The sequence below is a fragment of the Pezoporus flaviventris genome, unplaced genomic scaffold (genome assembly GCF_033815535.1).
Source record: "Pezoporus flaviventris isolate CSIRO_AGI_PZ_B2104156 unplaced genomic scaffold, CSIRO_AGI_Pfla_v1 ptg000212l, whole genome shotgun sequence".
NCBI classification, from domain to species: Eukaryota; Metazoa; Chordata; class Aves; order Psittaciformes; family Psittacidae; genus Pezoporus; species Pezoporus flaviventris.
In genome coordinates, this window is record NW_026892760.1 from 213,084 (window position 1) to 235,095 (window position 22,012).

Consider the following 22,012-nt stretch of genomic DNA (forward strand, 5'->3'; position numbering starts at 1 on the left):
CACACTAATGGTTGAAAGTGGATAAAGATTATGCTCTAGAACCTGCAGAATATTTTTGTCTAAGTTGATAAAAGTAGAGGGAGAGTTATCTAGCTTCACTATGGGGCAAAATTTGAGGATTTTCATATAATTCAGTTTAAGTCTTTACACTGTGATCTGGTCAGCCATCTCTTGACCATATTCATAGTACTGGCTGACTGATGCTACTGGTTCATAGATCCCTAACAGTGTAAGAAAAAACAATGTATTTCCAGGAACATGACCTGAATGAAACATCATATTCAGCTGATTTCAGCTAATTCACACTTATGAAAAAGAATTCTTTTGTAGAGTCTGAAGACCTTGACACAAAACAAAGCTTTTGGAGTCAGGAAGAATTTGGGGAAGACTGATGCAAATGTTATCACGAAGGTTGTTAAGAAACCAAAGATTTACTGCCTGTCATAAGTCAATAACATTGAAGGAAAACAGAAGTCTCCCGTCCTTCTGCTATCATGCTCAATCTTGAATCATAGGAGAAGCAGTTCAGGTCACCTGTAGAATTACTAGGGCTAGTAACAGATGATGATGAAAACTAAATATTAACTTTTAAATCGAGCTGATATCTACCTCCATTTGTTTCTGTTCTCCCCCTTTTTCAGTGTAACTGCTAAGCCAAAATGTATGCAAAAAATATGTTAAATTTAAACTAACTATACACAGAACTCTGTAAATTATGCCATGCTATTAGGGTACAAGTTTTAAGGTGAGTTTCTAAGATATTACTAATTACAAATCTGAGAGACAGAAAAGAAAACATAAGACTAGGGTCTGTAGCATAGCTCACTTTTATTGTTTAAACAGTTTTTGCATAGGAAATATATCCGCTTCCAGTAATTGACTGCAGTATGAGCAGCTGCTAGCAGTATAGGCTGGATATAACAGTAACAATCACATTGAGTCAAGCTTGATTTACACCAGTTTAAAACTTGTGGCACTTGAGTTCATTTGTAACCTAAAAAAAAAAAAAAAAAAAAGTACCAAAAAAGAACATTATTATCCTTCAACCAGGCACGACATAAACCTTTGTTAACACTCAGGCTAAAAACAGGTCTGATGCCAGAGGGCCCTAATTCCAAAATTAAGTAGCTGCACTGTAATGCATCCTACTAGTGAAGGTTCATTACACAAAGACTGTGCCTGCACCTTCTTTTCAATTAAAATGTAACCTTCAGGATTTATGGCCTACAGTATGGGGAAAAATGCCAGAAGTTTTAAAATGGATCAACCCTGGTGTGTAGCTAGCAAGCAATAACTGACTACTTGTCACCTACAGTTGTACTAAATGTATCTAAAGAAACACACAGCCCTACAAAAGTTGTTCTCAGAGAAATATCGAGATGGGGCGCCTCTTCCCTCTTACTAAAAGTTCTATATGATATAAGCACAAATTAACAGCTTGATGAAGACATAATCTAATGCAGCTCTTGAGAAGCCTATGCCTGGGATAGAGGAACCCCTCACATTCTACAATTTTGTAGAGATTTTTTTTTTTTTTGAAGAAAATGTCATCTGATACATATTTACAACTGAACTCAACAGAGACTGTGAAATTGAACAGGCACTGCTCATTTGTTTGAGTTTTTTGGTAAACATTTTGCTGGTTTTTGTTTCTTTCTCATTTTGCATCAACTTTTATCAGTCCATGCAACTTCAATGCCCTCAATGAAGAATGCATAATAAGCCATACTTCTTAAAAAACTTCCTTCTGCATATAGAGATAGATTTGCCACATCAGTCCCTGTAGCACAGTTTCAAAACCATTCTGTCAAAAATACAGTAATACAAAGACGGGCTTTAGTGTCACTAGCTCACACTGCTCTCCATTTATTTAGGCCACCTTTTGTTTTACTGTTACCGTATCATGCAATAAAAGTATCAAAGGCTTATTCTAGGATATTATGATGCTAGTGGCACTGAAGCCCTTTTCACAAATTCAACATACATTTGAATTGCAACACACAGATATTTCTAAAGAGTACTAACTAGTGAACCCTTTTATCATAAAAAAAAAAAAAACAAACCAACTACTTACAACCATTGAAGAAAAATTTGCAACAAAAAATGTAAAAATTGACCGTCTCCAACTTGTCCCCTTTACTATTAACAATGTGACCAACAGAGCTGTGGCATGGAAACAGTACAAAGAGTTGTCATGGCAATAAGTTTGGCTGATGCAAAGGTCATTGTGCAGGGTTAAAGGGCAAAACCAGTGGTCCATGTTATCCTCCAACTGCAGTGCTCCACCACACCCACACAATTTTGAGGAATTAGAGAAAACTGGTGAACTAGCAGAAAGTGCAAATATGAAGGAGGCAGTTTTCAGCTCCTTCACCATGGAGTAGAACATTCAATTTGGAGCTTTTCCTGTTTAACTTGATTAGCCTGCATATGCTTTTACATTCTCCTTTTTCTTTCTAAATTTTTTCTATAGAAACCCAATAAAAAAAAAAGTCCAGGAGCATGCAGCTGGTTAATGTTAACAAAAGACCTTGACAGGATCATGTAAACTATATTGATGTCATGCTTAGGGCCCTACTGCCAGCAACGTTAGAGAGCTGTTTCATTAAAAGTGAATACTGTACACTGAATATGGGATAACTTTCTGCAGCCTTCATAACCTCACACAGTAAATATAATTTAGATTTAGGTACAGAACACACTCCGGTGTCACAGCTGAGTATGTCCTTGTGCAATCTCTTTCATTAAGTCCTTATGAAGCTACAAGTTGCAAATCCAAAATTCTGCTCCCTGAGGACACAGCTATGTGAGACATAAGTACTGTTTTAGTTCTCTGCCTATCCTGAATTGCTCTGTGAACCTAATCTTAAATACCATCATGTAACAACCACAGAAACTTTTGCTAAAGGCCATATATACTAATAAAAAGACAGTGGTGCTTCCAACATTTTGAAATGCTCTGAAAACGAACTTTTCCAATACTAAATACAACAAAATAACCTTCATAAAATATAACTTTTCTCCATTTACATTTTTAAAGGATTAGCAACCTATGCTTTTCAAGCACAGGCATCTGCAAAATAACTCCTAACATGGACAGATTTCTTTTCTTAATACATAAATTAAGAAACTGGAGAGTTTTAACCCAAGTCCAGTTTCCAAAGAAAGAATATTCTTGTTTAAAAATGGAAATGACATGCATTTCCATTATAATTGTTAAAAAAGTTAGCTTTACAAACAAGGGTATTTTAATTAAAAAAAAAAATTCTTAACAAAACTATACAGTGTACAAATTACTGTCTACAAGGTAGGCGGTTCATTCAGAAGATCCTCCTTTCTTCTCGCTACTTGCAGCTTTACAAATTCATTCACATATTTTCAATGGAGCTGCCCACCTGAACATCACCCCACACCTATATTGCTATAATTAATATTTCTGCCATGCCTTTATGTACAGTCTCCTTCACTGCCTTTTTTTTCCTTAGTCAAGCCTCAAACGTTCATGTCACAGGGGAAACACACTTCAGTGGCACAGCCATGAGGCCAGGGCTGCAAAGCAACTTAATAAAGGCAGAACAGTGCACATAGAACGGGGTGGCTCAATTCAGTCAGAATACACTTCCTGGTGAAGGAGGAGGCTAGAGACTGGATTTGAGTTCTCGATCTTAATCTTTTGACTGCTGAGCTTAAAAAAAACCCAACCAAACAAAAACAAAAAACCCCAAATACCTACAAACAAACAAAAACCCAAAACAAAAACAAACAAAAAAATGAAACAAAACAATAACTGAAGAAAAAAAAAAAAACAACAAAACACCAAACCAAACCTACAGTTAATGAAAAGTTCATTTTCTTCCAAACAGGCTTTTCTGCTTGAGAGGCAGGTTCAAAAAACCCACAGATACTTAACAACCAAATTCATCCACATGGAAGGAGTTTGCTTTTAAAAAACTGTATTTGTAAGCCCAGTATTTCTCATACAGGAGGTCAGAGATAACAAAAAGAAGCTCTGTTAAAGGCATCCACCTTCCCACAAGGACAATCATAATTTTGACTATTGACTTATATATTGACTTTGAAGCCTGAACTGTCAGTTTCATCCTGGTGTGCTATTAAAAGCTCAAGGGGGACATCTTGCTAATGGTACTAATCAAAGACCCTCTGCACCTGAACTGCTTAGCATCAATGGTGTGAAGAAACATCGTTTTACCAGGCGAGAGCCTGAGGTGCACTCTGGGTGGGTCTAGTGCATTTCAGTAACTCAAATAGGCAAGTGTTTAGTGAACAAACTCACTTGTTAAAGGAGCACAGAAAAAAAATGACATAAAATTGATTTTCATTTTCTTTTGATGGCTTATTTTTTTATGTAGGCTTGCTTTTTTTTCAGCTTAACTATAGATAAATCTCAAAGATTTTCTTCTCTGCAGTTCCCATCTCTGTAGCCATGCTGGCCCTGCCTATACATGAATCTCCTGCTGGAGACGTGAGGATGTGCCACCACTGCAACTCTTCACCTGCCACACACCTACCAGAGCAGGAAGGGACTGACTTTGGTGTGCCACTGCTCTGCGCTTAGTTGGCTGGCTGTCACTGGAGCTGTACTGCAGGGCTGCTACATGGTAGGAAAACATCCAAAATGCGGAGAAAACTGCAAAGGGATGGATTTTCCCACCAGGGTATCCCAGACCCACAGGTCTAAACTCTGCTTGTGCCCTAACACAAGGATGTGTTTTTAAGAAAAAATCACCCCTTGTTCAGCCATACATCTCAAAGATCCATGCTGCATCAGAGGTCTGCAGCAAGAGGTCCACTACTGATCTGCAAAATGCAATGGAAATACACTTTTATTTACATCATAATATAATTCTGTGCATTAAGAAACTCCTTCCCTGCTAAGAGCCCAGAGCTCTCCATCTGACCTGCTGTATGAGAAGACACTGCAAACCTTTGAGAAAAACAGCCTGAAATTGTAAATCAGATGCTGTGACTTAACAAACGTGGGAGGGTAAAAAAAAAAAAAAAGAATAATATTTTGACATAGAAGGGGGAAAAAAATAAAGACTATTTACCAGTTGAGCAGACTAAGGGAGGCAAATTCTCTGCAGGAGCAACTCTGCTGTCAGTGGAGTTATGCCAGCAAAGACTTTGGCTCTCTATGTGCATTTCCTAGACAAAGCAACTGCCTTTGTCATTCTGAGCTAAAAACATTTTCTAACATGAATACTATAGGATGCAGTATCCTTGCCAGAATGGAAAAGGCTTCATCTCGCTGTGGGTCTTGACCTCTTTCTCTGTGTCTGTGTCTCTCTCTCTCTTTCTCAAGGAAAAAAAAAAAAAAACAAAACCAAAAAAGCTTAAAGTAAAACAATTTCCTCAAGTCAAGTCTGCCTCCAACAGAATTCATTATTTATTTTTAAAATCCAGAAATGATTTTAGCTTGCACCCCAGGTGGGAAGTTAAAAAGAGGGAACCGATTTGAAAGTTTGTCACAGTAGGCAGAACAGTCGCTTTGCAGCCCTTGCCTGGCTAAGGGTGCACTGCTTCACAGCTACACTGTAAAGTGTTAAAAATCCTCCCCACCCACCCCAGAATATATATATATGTATGTATAAAAAAAAATCCCCTGTCCACCTCTCAGTACAGAAAAGGACCTCATCACACTGCAAAAATAGCAGTACCCACTTTGGTCAATTAAAACAAACAAAAAAAAGCATACTTTTTTTTTCTTTTTGTTTTAAATCTGTGTACTTACCTATAATAACCAATACAGCTAAAAGCACTACCTACATAGGCAAAACTCGGTATTGCATAATTCATATAAATTTGTATCCCCTCCCCCCAATATTAATTGGAAGATGAAAAACATGAAAGGTTAATAGAAAAAACACCAAAATACTGAAAATATTGCTGGTTGATTACAATTTTTAAGCGGCAACTATACACAGCCATGATATGCTTTATAAATGTGAGATAAAGGTATAACTGTCTAAAAAATCCATGATGTCACGCTTTTTTCCCATCTGGAGTACAAAATATTTTGTCATAAAAATGGTAAAGATTTAAAATTATAATAAATGCAGCAAAACAAGTGTAGTGATGTCAAATTTTTTTGTGTGTTTTTTTTTTTCTTTTTTGTTTTTTTTTTCCATTTTTTTAGATTTCAAGGCAAGGCACGTAATGTGGACATTATAACTTCGTGCAAATCAGGATTACTGGAAAGAGTATTTTAATTATTTTTTTAAAGAGACATAGAGGCAAAATGTCTGCCCATGCACGTTATATTTCTGTCAATATGTGATAATTGTTGAACAAGGCTAACTTCTGAAAGCACCATGCAAGTTTTCAGCACCCTGCAACTAAACTTACGAGTGCATTATTTAAATATAACATATCCCCATCCTGGTATTACCAGTTTGTAAACGGTAAGCTTTGCCCTTGTGACATGGATTTGCCCATCTCTTTGTCTCTATGATGCAGATTTTACAGAAACATGTAAACCCTATGGGTTCTTGATGCAACCAGTAACTTTAAATAAATAAATCCTACCCCTGTGTGGAGGCAGCAGCTAAACCAACAGAAGTGCTGTGTTTTCATTGATTTCTTTTTCTCAAGGACATGATTTGTCTTGATTTAATGCCTTTTAATGCCCTCAAAAACTGAGGAGAAAAATAAGTTTGTTCAATGTAATCTTTATTTCTATTTTTAATCCCCTCAATTTAGAGTCCAAGGGCTGAAGGACTTATACTGATGACCCATTAGATATGATTTTTAAATTGCACTTGCCTCTGTAAGTTTCTTTAGTGGGGAAAATGTTCATTTTTTTTCTTTTTCTTTTTTACTGTTGCATGAGGAGATAACACTTATACCTACATAGAGGCATTTCTTCCACAGAGCTTGTGTGTTCATATTTGATTGAAAACGTCAAACTGCATAACACACTAGAAAAGGCTGAATTAAGGGCCAAAGTTTAATAAATCCACACTAATAACTAAAGGCTACAGAGCTTATTTTTAAAACACCTAGAAATCAGAGTGTTGAGAAAATGGCTGGCTACGGCCCTTGTCCTCCTGCAGCTTTGTTGCTGCTGCCTAGCCTTTGTTTTGTGAGATAACCAGGAATAGTGATCCCATGCGTAAACAACAAGAATACTAAACCAATAAAACTAGCTTATCATGCAAATATTAAGGCATCTAGAAAGTCAGTTAAAATATATTGTCAGAGACAGAACATCTATTTCCCAGCGGACTTCATATAACAAAGGCTACTTAGCAGGGGCTGCATTCTACTCATCAGTGAAATATCATCGACCCTTTGTATGTCATTTCAGTTTCAACCATAAAGGAATTAGTGATTGTAAGAGCTGCAATTGCTGGTCTATTTTTTCTTCTTTCTTCAGTTTCTTTTCTCCTCCTGTCTTCCTTTCTTTTTGAAATTTGTCTCTTTATTTTATTTTTCCCTCAGTTGCTTGTTTCTGCTTGAAGGAAAGGCTCTCCAATTATGTTCAAACCATAATTTGGGACGTTTGTTGGCAGGATCGGTGTCCTATTAGAAACTTGAAAAGGAACCAAGCTAGCCCAGGTACCAGGACTGTTAAAAAGGGGAAAAAGGTAAGGACAGAGAAAAAGAGAGAGAGAGAGAGAAAGAAAGGGAAAAAAAAAATAAAATTAATCATGTTGTAAAAAGAAGAACACATATAATTTGAATCAAAGTTAAGCCATATCCATTATTAATAGCACAATAATAATATTATTATATTATTAGTAAGATAAAATAAGAAACTAAGTTTGTGCATATTGCTTGAGATTCTACTTCATAGTTTTCTCTGTGAAAGTATGACTCATTTGAGATAAAAATCACGGTGTTGATCTCAGTTACAAGTAGTATTACTGCTGTTTTAACACTAAGTGGACTGTTTGTTTATGAAACCTCCCAAAAATTTCAGACGCAAATATATAGAGCAGACACAACTAAGCCATACATGTGACACTATATAGCACAAGGATGTTATTTAAGAGCTAGTCAAATACACTACAGTGCACAGGTTGCTGTTTCCAAGAACACAATATGCAAGTTCAGTGGTTCAGCTTCCTGTACAATTTCCTACCCTCTTACAGCATGGCAGTTTATCTTGTCTCAGGCCCAAGATGAGCCTCCAAGATGTGTGGGTCCCCAGGGTACCTTCAATATTAAGAAAAACTTGCTTTCTTTATAGATTTTTCTCAAAAAGTATCAGTGCCTAAGGAACACTGTATAACACAAGGGCCCAATCATGTAAGCACTTGTAGCAAAGGTAGCCATAAGTCAAGAGTAAGTACTATAAATTTTTCAACAAACATCTGAGAAAGAAAATGTTTTCAAAGGCAATTCAATGACTTTAGGACTTAAGTCATAATTTCAAAATAACTTTGTCACTGAGGAGCTTAAATCCCAATGACATCCACATGTTTAGCAGACAACAACCTGTAGCAGGTTGGTAAACCAGAAGCCCCCATCGTTTCCAAGATGGATACTCAAAGAAAGACCTCAGCTGTCTCTATTCAGTACCCAGAGCAGACCCTCAGCTGCCTGTTCCTTAAATGTGTTTCTGGCAACCTAGAAGTAACGGACTTTAGAGAAAGTCTTGTCAAATTTATTCAAAAGAAAACCAGCATCATTATGTCAGCAATCACTGCCCAACAACACCAGAACACTCTGTGCAAACACATGCTTCTCCACTTTTCATTGTGATTGAGTTTTTCTCCACACTAGGTGTTTCTACAAACACAACACCTTACATGGGAATTCACACTGTGATTAGACTGATAAGCTTCATGATAACACATCTGAAGACTAAAACCTCTGACATACGTTTTGTGGATGATAGATGCTGGAAGTTTTCTTTCTTTCCTATCTTTGGTCACCCCTCTGCACTGCTCTCTCTCTGCGTGAGCAGGTGAACTTCTGTAGCAGTGGGTGTAAAGAGGAAACAGGTCATTTTTATCTATTTTACATGGGTATAAAATAACCACATTTCACTTGGCAGATTTATGTAATCCTTCCTTATTTATGTTGCTGCCTAAACAGTAAGAAAAGAAGTCAACTTATTTTGTGAACTCCAAAGGACATGTTCTTAAAGGCTTTTGTATTAAAAGTAATATAAACAGCTTCTGTCATTTACTCCTGTTTGATACTCTTTACCTCTCTAAACTTGTTAACTTATTACTTAGATTCCTAACAATTAATTTCTGGTGCCGTTTGCGCAGTAAAAAGTGTAAAAAATTGCTGACCCCCTTGTCTCAATGACGATCAAATTCTGAAGGGAGTGGGACTTTGGTTTTTTCCTCAAAGAAATATAAAAAATATGAATATCCTAATTTATTTTAAAGGCCTGAAGTATGAATGTCATTCAAAGGGGCTGAAAATATTGAAATATGCACAAAGACTTAAACCCACTTATGCATGAAAGATTCGTCCAATATGATCTGATGAAAAGATTATGTTTCAAAAACAAAAGTTAAAAAATTCAGTAACAGAACCCCATTTAAGGGGCTTAATTTTTTCAACTTATGCTTCATATTCTTTCACAATTTAAAAAGCATTTTTGCTCCTTCCTCTTTGGATTTCAGTAATATTAAGAAGCAAATTCTGAAATCACAAACACAATGTAAATTGTTTTAAAGCACAGGGATTTGTAAAAATAGAGAATAGTAATAAAATATAAAAAAAAAAAGAAAAATCCCAACCAGTTTTGTTTCCTCAGGATCTGTCTGAACATACATTTTATAATGCACAGTTCTTTGCTGTCCTTTGGGATTTACAGTGTTTAGCAACTTTAAACAAAATAGAACATTAACTAAAAGAATGTAAATTTTATGTGAGGTCAGCATGGCATTCCGACAATTTCTGTTGCAAAGGCTAAATACACAGCTTCCATGTTATCTTTCTGAAGATTTACAGTGCACTTCAGTGGTTACATACATACATATGTGACTTTTTTCTTTGTTTTTCTTTGCTTTAAAGCTGACAGCCTTCTAATGATTACAGCAGGTGAAGAAATGCAGTCAGTGCTGATAAAGAACAAAGTACTATTTGTAGCAGCTTTCTTATCTACTATTTCATGTAGGAGACAGAGATCTTGGTTTTGTGGGAAGTACTCAATAAAAATAAGTTGTGGCAAATGACCAATAGGACAGTTGCTACCATATAACCTATAAATTTAATAGGTGTTTATTTAAACCTTTTAAGCCTCCCACCTTATATTAAGGCCATGACAAAAATGCAGGTTGCAACAAATTCATCAATGCTGCTTATGAGTCCTTAGGGGGTAAGAAAGCCTCTAAAGGCATGCTGAAGTCCCTGATCTACACGCACTCCCTGGGCAGCAGCTGGCCCCACAGGCAGCTGGGAAAGACAGGACATCCACGCTGCTCACTAGCACCTCCTACGCCATGATGTTCAAGGCTTGATGGCCTCCAGTTGTATTTTACAAATTAACCCTATCATACTGCAGTTTGATTCAACTCTATCTCCAGCCACCCTAGTCGTGATACCACCACCAACCATTTACTGCAGACAAAAGAGGAAATCTGAATAAAAATTACTGAGGTAAATAGCACTAATCACAGCACAAAGCTCTGAGAACAGTTATGACATAAACAATAACAAAAAAAAAAAACCTCAGTCTCTGCTAAGTTGCATATGCTGTCTATCTAACATTCTCACATACCCCATTATATTTGCAGTAAATTTAACTGAACTTTCAACTACCATTTGAACCAAAGCCTGTTCTGTGCTCTTGTGTGCAGCCAAGCCAGACTTACAGGCCAGAAGAGGAAGATACCCTGTCAGCTTTCTCAAAGCTACTCTGAAGTGACCTCTGTGAGCATCACAGTTTAGCTTCTGCTGTGGAAACCATATACAGTTTCTCTCCAGGGCATCCTAGAAGAAGCACGTTACTGCTGACTGCAAAGCAAACTCAGTCTGGAGCCCACATGGATGGCACCAGCAGGAAAGAGGAGAACACCCTTCCCTTCACCACACTATCTACCAGTTTGGAACAGAAGTCCAAACTTCCAGCCTTTGGTTTCACAAAAGCAGGGGCAATGATCCCTCTGTTCAACTAACTGCCTCAACTAAGTGCCACAGGGGAAGCCAAAACTCCTTTCATTGTCCAGAACATAGGCAACCTGATTGTCATTGCAGAAGTTCACAACATGTTCCTCTGCCCATGTGGCTTCTCCTTCTGATAAAAAAGCTCTGCATCTATGAGTGGCATAAATCAGATCTACCCTACCATCCAGCTCACTGTTCCTGAAGAAATCTGTAAGCACTGCACTGGCAGAGGTTATAATATAAATGCCATCCCATACCTCCAAAAATCTGCTCTAGGCTAAGTTTTGAAGAAAATTACATAAGAAGTACCATCAGGAACTGCTATGAGAGTCAGACTAGTAGCCTTTGTGAGAGAGAGTATGATTTGTAGGACCACCTTCCTGAAGCATTATACCTCTAAGTAATTTCACTATCAGAGTTTTCTCTTACTATAACTAGACTACTCGTTGTGTCTTCAGTTCCCTCCACAGCAAGTATAACATATTTATCTGTTCAAATGCAATAAAATCACAAGGAAAAAGTCTGCAAGCATCCCACAGGGTTAACATTACCCTTTACAGTTTCTATTATAGTTTTCACATACTAATTCAATGAAGAGTTCTGCCATGATTTCCTCTTAAAAATGGTAATTGCTATTTCAAGAACCTCTGATTAAAATATCATTGGAAAGGACCACAAATAGTATTAATATTATGTGTATATACAGTCTGTTTTGGAAGTTATAATAAAATAAAGAGTATAATAATGTTAAACGCAATAAAAAATAAATCCAATTAGATCTAAGTAAATCTGAAGGATTTCAAGATTTTTATTTTCCACCAGTTACTACCTTCTATTACAGCTTCAGAAATCTGTGAAAGCATTCCATCATTCAGAAAGTACACCTAAACCAGTATTTCTGTCTTGCCCCTTTACTACCCTGTGCACGAATGCAGTAGCTTAGAAGAAGTAGATCAGATCATGCCAGGTCAGTCACTGGACAGAAAAGGTAGAAATGCCTTCAGTGTCAAAAGAAATAGTACTAGCAAGTCACCGAACTCATCTATCTCTGTACTAAGCAAGTGCTTGCTCACACAAGTACAAGGAACTTTGCCATTTCAAACTGTTAAGACTGTATGAGCTTTGGGAATGCAATTGTGCTAAACTCAGTGCCCTGGCTAAATTCCCATTTGTGTGTTTCTGCCAAAGGAATAACCACCCCTCCAGCATCTACATATTGTGATACTTCTGTTACCATTCTAAACTGGTGTCTCTAGTTGCACAGCTGTCAAATTTCACCTCCAAGGTGAGCATTTATTTCAGGACATATATTAAGTATACCTCAACTTTATTTAGGATGAATTTTATAGTTTAGCAGGCACATATCACTCATTGAGCAGATAAAGGAGGCAAAAAGGAATTCTGCTGTAGTTCTTATTATATTCACTTTTTGGGACAGTGTAAAAAAAAAAAAAAAGATCAGGAAAGATCAGGAAGAGGCCACAGAGCTCATTGCTAATAAAGAAAATCCTCAGCAGAGGAAGGGCCCAAAGAAATGATGCATGCCCATGCTGCACTCTGGACCATGCACACATGAGTGTTTGGTGCAGACACAGGGCTACAAGAGGTTTGCAAACACATAGGAGCTATGACCCAGTGGAGAACTGCCTGCCACAGCACCAAACCATGGAGAGCATGGGCTTGGGTTACCAGAGACCATTCAGTCACCTACAAAATACTGACTGTCCACTTTCCACATCTAAGCTGCTTTTTTTTTGCCCCCAAATGTTACCATTTCCACTTTTAACCTGTTGTATTATTTACCTTAGCACTTTTTTAAAATACAAGAGTTGATTTATCAAATTGGCATGACTAAATAACAATGCAGCTAACCCTAACTGCACCAAACAAAATAAACACACAAATAAAACCAAAACAGTGCAATTTTACTGCTCCAAAAGAAACAATCCAAGGTAAGATACTCAGGAGGTAGAAAACTAGAGTAACCAAGGGGTTAAAGATACAGTTCAGACTTGGGAATTCTCTATAATATGCTCCTCCTTCCCTAGCAGTGCTGCCAAAAATCATCTGACAGGAAACATAAGATTAAGTTTGTCCTACCTAAGTGAACAAAGAGTGCTCAGAACAGGCAACCAGCTCACTGCAGACCGGGAACTTTCCTAATCCTGCTGGAATCTGCAGTGCTGCTTAGAAAATATTACTGAAGTTGTTTTCTTTACTTTAACATCTTGCTTCTGGATCATCTCATTCATTTTGGTCACACTGCTGTTCTTGCTGCTTCTCCCATAAAGGCTAACTTAAAGCTCCAAACATAATCATGTAGAAAATGGACATTATTGATTCCTATGGTCCATTGTTCCCCCATTCCAAGTCCCTGAAGTTCAAGTTCAATCTGGAATTACATCATGTCTGGTTTCTCCTGGTTACCAGACAGCTTGAGACGTGACCACAGCTACAGAAAAAACAAACAGCCTTCTTCACGCTTCGGCTCCCCTATCAATTCAAACATAAACTTTTTTTCTTTCTCTCGAGTATGCTTCAAGTATGGAGCATGGTTAATTTAGAGATTAAGTTCCAAATTAGATTATCTAATGGCATCTTAATGGATTGCTGACCCATTTCCTGTGGGATGGCAGCATGCAAGTCTGGCTTGAATACAACTAATTTCTGAGGAAGCGTTCTGAAGATGTTTGCCTAGATGGAGAGGAAACATAATGTTCTGCACATCTTTCTGCATTACAGAGTTAGGCAAAACCTCTTGAGTTAGAAATTTAAATTGAAAAAGACCATAAAATATTAGGTTTTCTTTCTACAACACTTTTACAATCAGGATACTTCAGCATTTTTGCTCTTAAATTGTAATGAATTTATACTTCTATTCCAAAATACTGCCCAAGGGACTGGGATGGGGCAAAGGGGAGTGGGGGAGAGAGAGGGTGGGGTAGATGGTATGAACCATTGCTCTAACAGGTGTCTGCCAAAATGTGCTTGCCACAGCATAAATAGAGGGTGGTGCTGGGGGGCAGAAAATGATGCTTGTAAAGCTGAACACCCCTACAGCTAGAGCTGAGAAGGAAATTCAGCACTCTGAGAACAGACCTCCACTCAGCATCTCCAAGAACAAGCCAGCTGTTGTACTAAGCTCGTGTCAAGATAGCAGACAGAAAGCAGGAAATGCTAACTTAGTGCATTTGCCTGGGTAGCGTAAATGCGATGTTAAAGTAACGGTTAATCCATAAAACTAACACAAAAGGATTGTTATAAACATGAATATAAATATCAATAGTAGGGAATAAAAACATGTTTGGCAATAGCTGAATTAGAATGTACAGTTTTGCAATGAAAATTTACTTACAGTCTGTGAATATTCTGTAAATACTCAATATGCGCTAAAAGAGACCCATCGTGCCAGCTTTTATGAGTGGTCCCACTGGAATTAATATCAATGGTGTAATGAGTGGCTGAGATTCAGGCTCAAGCTCATGTTATCAGACTTAAACACATACGCACATACACATGTGCACACAATCACACACACACTTTTTCTCACTCTCATGCCTTAAGTTTGCTTCTTGCATATGCTCTTGCTCTCTCACATAAGTGACTGAGGTTGTATTTTCCTAATTGAGCCATACAGAATTTCACAGCTTCCCCTCACCTTCTGTCTCTAGGAAAACAGTTATTATCAGAGAACTGTAGTTATGAAAAAAGAAGGTTGCTGTTTGTTGTTGGGTTTTCAATAGATTCTAAGTATCTTCTTCATCTGTCCAGCAAAAAAAAGTTACCTAAATGATCCTAAAGGTACTTGAGAACTTCATTATTTTCAGAGTGAGCAGCTAATACTTCATCTGACAGGCTTCTAACCCATATAACCCCCATTAAGTGTTGAATGTTGCACATAATCCTGCACATGAAAGAGATGAAAACCTGATGTATCACAATTATGCTGATTTCATTACAACACCTATTTAGAAACATGCCTCTACTGTTACCATAATTCATTATATATCAAGAGATATAAAAGATAATAATGTGCAATTTATTAATGTACCAAAGGTTAATGGGTTTTATCATGTTTATTTCTTTTTTTTTTAAAAAAAAAAAAACACCTCTCGTTTGTGTAAATCACTTCTAATTATTCTGTTATTTAATTGAGAAATAAGATGGGTTAATCTTACCTTCATGTACATGTTAGTGACCTAAATCTACATCAGCTGATTATGATTAGTCATAAAAGTCTCTATGAATAGTATAGTTATTCATTGCTCAAAACCACCACCACCTCAGACATTTATTATTATACTCATCTATAGCACAATTTTTTTTGTGTTAACCACTAAGCCCCCCAAAATATGACTACAAATTACATTTTCATTTTTAAAGCCTAAGATCAGTATTCCCTTGAATTTATGAAACCCATGCATTTGACAGCACAGCATTGTCATTCCAGGTGCTTAAGGCAGTATTCATCTTGCACTAAAGATAACCTCAATATGCATGGAGAAATGTTACACACGTGTATTGATCAAATGCTGTCACATATTCCTCTATAGGCCCACTAACACAGATACTGTAGCCCAATGCAACTTTTTTAGAGGTGGTGTAGGGGTGGAAATAATTAAAATGTTACCTTTGCCAGGTAATTCCCAATGTATCGTCACTGGCACTGGGGTATAAATGCCTGCCGTTTTGATTCATGGTCCAGTCACAAATTCTCAGCTGTCAATTGAAACCTAGCAGTCAGATATGGATTGAGCAGTACTACAGTTTTTAGTATTTAAATGAATACATGCAAACTAGTACTGTACATGGCAAAAGCCTTACTTTCCCAAGAAGTCACTTTAAAAGATAAAACAAACAAACAAAAATAACTTATTCTGAGAAATAAATGCCTACAGATTTGCTTAAGATAATGCTACTTTAATTCGCTCCTCTATTAATAAAGCATAAAAGAGTAACTAGAGTTTAGCACATAACAATTAGCTATTATTAGATTACAAACTGAGCTGGAATAAAAGGAAATGTTAATATTCAATAGCAAGGTACTTTAAGAAAGGAAATTAAAATGCTGTTTTCTCTAAGCAATGCTTTACATACGGTGTATTAAGTAAAGGTCAAATATAATCGATATCTTTTAGCATGCATTTAATGAAACACAGGAGACATGCAATCTCTAGAAAATTTGCTCAAATTAAACAAATTTTATGTCCTTATCTTGCTATTTAAGAAGTGTAAAGGTATTTTGTAATTGCAGTTTATTAATCTGGTGTTACTGAAAGTGGTATTACTTAGCAAGAGGTGATAAAATAATCTAATCTTGCTTTAGACTAAGAATAATAGCATTGAAAATACTTTATTGCATTTTAATATAATGAGGAATGTACTATATGTCAGCTGAAACAAATTCTTCCCAGATCCTCAAATCATCAGTTCTGACTTCATGGATTGTTCAAGCAACCTTCTATAGCTCTGTTTATTTAACAGCTGCCCTATAGTGTTAGCAGATTTATTGAAAAGATATACTGCTTATTTTTAAGTTTAAGGAAGTGGACTTATCTGACTCATGAAAAAACACATTTCACCCTCTGTATAGTCATGCTGTATATATATTGCTGTACGATTATATATGATACAGCACTCTGAATTGAAGATAATGTTGTTGCTGAGTTTAATTGCATTCAATGGATTTCCATTTTAGCCTTTGGATAGCACATGCTACAGCAAACAAATTACAATAAACTATTTTCACAGGAGCACAATTAATTGAAGTCTTTTCCTGAAAAATACAAATGCTGAGGACAAGACAATATTGCAAACCTGACCCTGTCTGGCTGTTAGACTCATAAGCTTCCTGCTGTTAAGGTCTGAGAAATGGAAATGTTACTCTCTGATGTTTTCATAGGGATTGTTTCTTGTTTGTTATCTAAAGAACTCCAAGGGACCTTCTAAAGGCCAATAAAAGCATGACTAAACCACATGAAATTAACCAGAAAAGGAAGCATGCAGTCAAAAAGTTTGCTAGAGGTAACTGTGAATAATACATTAAATATATTTGAAGAAAGGGTAAGTAAATACCTGGTTTAGTCACTATACAAAACAGTACTCTAAACCTGGCTTTAATATTAAAGACATAGTAAAATATGTCAGCTCAGTTACTCAATGTACAGTAGATGTGTTTCTGCTGTAATCCTCAAGAATGTCATCTTCATTACTGATGCATATTTCAGAGCTTTATAACTTAGCTATAAAAACTCACTTCCAGCTGAAACACAAGACTGAAAGGTTAACACATGCCCCTTTTATTCTTTTATGAAATATGGAATCTACAAATAAAAGTTCTGTGGCTGATTAGAACCACAAAAATTACTAAAATTATAAACTTAGCGTTACCAAATGAGTTGTGCACTTAGGTCTAGCTCAAAAATCTGGTAAGTACTTAGACTGCTAAAGGACCCAACCGGATTTACTGTGTGGGGAAAACAGTAAGGGATTGATACATTTCATTTTAGTAAATCAGCTTCTGCACTAAATCATTATACTCTTCCCACAGTCTGTATGAAAACTTTCCACATATATAGTTAATATGTTAAATTTATCATTAAGAAAGGTCTAAAAAGCTTTTCAAATCTATTTCATAATGTTAATAATGACATACTTCATATTATATTGTCATATATATCTCAATACTATACATCTGAATACTGCAATGGTAAAAATAGAACATGGGCATTTTATATATGAGTTGTAGACACATGCACATGTATATGAAGATTCATGCTGCACCACACCTATAGTTAATGTAAACTGTAGTACTATTCACTGGACAAAATGTGCCATACTTGCAGTCCTGACACCACCTTGAAGAACTGCACAATCCACACATCTGTATGACAAGGCCAGGAGCACATCAGTTATGCTGAAAAGCACTTTCCCGATGTTCAGAACTGTTTCTTCACACTCCTCAGCAGGCTTATATAGCTGCTGCATTGTCTTTAAATTCTAACCTGCCAGGAAAATGGTTTCTCTTCCTCCCTCTCACAAAATTTCCTCTCCCAAATCACTCCTGCATAGAGATCAGAATGTCTAAGATTTAGAAAAATACTTTCAAAAGTATCAAGAAATATCATATTCAGAATCTCCATCCCTCACATGTGTTCAGTGCTTCCTGGGTAAAAGACTGGAGAAGCTTAAAAGAGCTCTGTGAGCTCTGGCTCCATTTGATGGAAGAAGATGTCTGTTCACAGCAGCAGTGGGAACACTGCCTTTGGAGGATGTCCTAACAGCCCACTAGGGAAAGCCTGGGGGCACAGACCTGACATGAGTACCAAGCTTTGGGAGGATGTAGGGCATTTTAGTACAGTATTTTGAGTGCTATATGTTGAAAGTTTTCTGGCTAGTTGTAGTCCTCAGAGTAACTTATGCAGCCTCTAAAATCATGTCTCTGTGTTAGCTGGAGACAAGGCGGCACATTCACTCTCATCCATAGTAAGCCATCTAAAAAAGTTTCTCTGCAGGACACGTAAAAGGGAAAGGCAGGAAACTACTTAAAGGCTGCTTGAGAAAACTTCAGTTCCTCTGTAGAGGGCCTTGAGAAATAGTTCTCATGAGACATTTAATAAACGCTGAAAAACATTACTAACTTTCTCAAAAACAAGCTATGAATGCAAAACAAATGACCCTATTCGGCGTGTGTTGTGGTGAAAATTCTTTCCTAGAAGCCTGTTGGAAAGGCCTGCTCTTCAGCCCCACAGCGTTATTTTCAGCAAGGCAAGCCACATGAACACCACTTCAGTAACACCTTCTATCCACAAAACATTATCACTGATTTTTTTATTTATTTCTCACCTAACCACACAAAAAAAAAGAACATGAGTCTGTATTCTGAAATGGAAAAGGATGCCCAGCCTTGCAGCAGATGGGGAAACTTCACAGGCAGCCCAGTCATTTCCTGACACGTGGAGATGCAGCAACATGTCCTTACTGCTGCAGTCTCTCATCCCTGAGATACATCCTCACTGATAAACTCATGGAGTAATGGAGAGCACAAAGCCCACTGTAACTGTTTCTCCAGGGAGGCAGTGGAACTCTTTCACCCACCTCAGCTGCATCGTGGGATGGGGCCACAGCCCAAGCAGAAGCAGAGCTGTAGGCCTAACTCTTCCACCTGTCTTAAAGACGTTCACCTCCCTGTTCCTGTCCCGCCCTCTGTAAGATGCCAGGGAACTGACTGTGTTCTGCACTTTCCAGTGCTGTGAGACACACTAATGTGAAGTTCTACGCAAGAGCTAAATTTCACTCTATCTGCCTGTTCAGTTTAAACTGGGCATCTAGCAAGCAAAACCATGCAGCAGAGTTTTAAGTATTCAAATCTTGTGTACATTAAAAATCCACAGTGGACAGCTCAATTTTAGTCATAGTCTGAATATTTTTTACAGCTTAATATTTAAGCAGGGTTTATATTCTCCTATTTAAAGTGTTGCTGTAGAAGACTAACATTCATTTCAAGCTTCTGTGATGGCTAGTAAAAGCAGTCATAGCCATCACAGAAGCAGATATGTATTTTGGAAAGTGTGATAGGAGACTGTGCTATAGCTTCTGTTAGTTGAGAAAAGTCCATAAAAATTAATATTTGCATATTGTCATTGTTTGACTGAAACTTCCTTTAAATGTGTTTCCTTTCCAGCAAGCATATGTGAAAGGTGACCTCTTATCCATTTACATACCTCCCTGGTGGTCATGTGACCCAGTTTTACGTCAAACTGTCAGTTGTGATAAGGGACACAATAAGAACAGCCTAACTGTTGATAACCTGTTTCCTGGCTTTACTGAGAAGTTCTGTTTAAGAGTCCACTTATGCTCTTCTTTCAGCCTTCCAATGAAGCAAAAGCAACATCCACCCAAAACGTTTTAGAAACAGACACTCTGTGTTCAGTGGACATTAAAGTTTACAATTTGCATGGTGAATAGTATGAAGAGAACTCCATTTTGAACTGTGCGATTCAGTAACTAAAGGATGCATCTGGTAAGAACAACTTCCTACCAAAGAGGCAGGGCAGCCTGGTGTGTAGGAAATAAAAAGCTATCTCCAGTTCTCTGATTTTTCATTTTAGATACCTTAAGTATTTCTTATTATTAGGTACATAGCAAATGTCTTACTCATAAACGTCCAAGCTGTGTGAAAATCATGCACACCACACACCACACCCAGAAATTCAAAGCTCTAGTGAAATCCATGCCACTGGATTAATCTGTGCAAAAACTGGTAAAGTTCAGTAGCTCCTCAGTAACTCGGCCAGCATTAGTTAACACAGTTTACTGTAACAGGACAGAAAATTCTAGAGGTCATTGTCTTTACAGACCTTAATAGCTATCTCGTTTATTTACATTTTCTGATTAAAAATAAAATCACCCATAAAACTAAATAAACATCCAAGAAACAAAACCTGTCAGTTATCTATCTCCTTCATTACAATAGAAATTTGTGAAACTATTCCTCTGTATTTGCAATAAATACTAATATCTATCTTCCTGTTCATCTATCTTTTTATATTGTTTACACAGGTAAAGTGCATGACTAGTATTTCTAGCAAAATTCTAGCTTCAGAATCACAAACAACATTAACCTGTCTCTAAAAACATAATAAATTCACTGAGAACAGTAACACAAGGAGGCTACAGAAATGCCATCACATAACCATGAGAATTCTGCTCCTTAAGACATCGTTATTGAGCTAATGATGCCTCCATTAAAATTATTTAGCCAAAAGAATGGAGGCACAGCCACAATCTGGCAAGGGACTGTGTCCACTTGCAGAAGATTCAATTCCAGTGTTTCCTCAGTTTGCTGCTTCCTTCTCTAATCTACGCTTAGAAACTACAAACATTCAGTAGATGCAAATTAGAGAAAGAAGGGGGGTGGGGCAGAGAGAAATGCTCCTATATAATTGTGAAGATTATCTAACCTTTCTGTTATGTGCAATTCATTTAAGATGTTTCTCAGCACATATGATGAGCACTGAATAATAGATCTAACTTCATAATATAATCCCACCAGGCAGTAATAGTAATCTTAAAAAAAAACCGTCTCACAAAGGTACGAGCTCTTATCACCTTCCTTGCCCTTTCCTATGGTGCCCTCCCTGCAGTTACATTATCAATACTTAACAGCTCTCATAAGCTAATGCTGAATAAAGAAAAGCAAACCAACTGGTCATTAACAATTTGTAATAACAGGGGAGTGGGTAAGAATGACATGAGTTTTTAACAACAAAATTATAAGATAAAAGTGACTTTCTAGATGCCACTGAACAAGAGGCATGTTTTGTAACTCTTCATGTCACAGTATAGATATACCTGGCATTTCAAGGCAAGTAACAGGGACCAAGACCCAACAGCAACTGCAGCAAAAAGTGGACTGCATAGTTACAATTCCTCATTACAACATTGTCATTCTAACAAAGTAGCATGCCACGTTGTGACAGTATATTTTTCACTGTATCCAGGTCCATAAAAGCAAATAAACTGCTCCCATTGGTGCTATTATGCACCATTTTTCAAAGTTTTATTCAGTGCTTCCCATCTAAATCTAACTATTCCAGGTAGGTTGAAGTATAAATTGTTTACTGGAAGTTCTAGCGAACTATCACTTTGTCAAAAGACTTTATGTAAATGCCTGTTGCAAAATATATGTGTAACTTTAAAATTTATTGTGGTTACTGCAATTTAAACAGGCTACATAATGGTTCTTTTTAACAACAATGAAAAGTACTCAACAGTACATGCCAATATTTCTCATAACCAGAGAGAATAAATCTTCATAAAGACTCCTCCAATGAAGTAAAAAAATGTACCGGTGACAATATTTATTCTTGAGGGGTCAATGTGCATTACAGGGTATGGTGAATGTTTAAAAGACCTCTCT

The 22,012-nt window shown here is 37.0% G+C and overlaps 1 protein-coding gene across 14 annotated transcripts in view; it reads right to left on the reverse strand.

Annotated features, from left to right (window-relative positions):
- Positions 1-7,444: 7,444 nt before the first annotated feature.
- Positions 7,445-22,012, reverse strand: part of NFIB (nuclear factor I B) — a 167,715-nt gene continuing 153,147 nt past the window's right edge. For 6 of the 14 annotated variants that reach the window (XM_061441221.1, XM_061441220.1, XM_061441229.1 and 3 more), the window contains 3 exons: positions 15,722-15,810; positions 14,447-14,521; positions 7,445-7,587 (listed from right to left, as the gene is read on the reverse strand). In XM_061441221.1, the coding sequence (XP_061297205.1) occupies positions 7,458-7,587; positions 14,447-14,521; positions 15,722-15,810 (294 nt within the window). In that variant the 3' untranslated portion in view covers positions 7,445-7,457. The remainder of the gene's footprint in view (positions 7,588-14,446; positions 14,522-15,721; positions 15,811-22,012) is intronic. The other 8 variants (XM_061441225.1, XM_061441232.1, XM_061441228.1 and 5 more) reach the window with 2 other exon arrangements.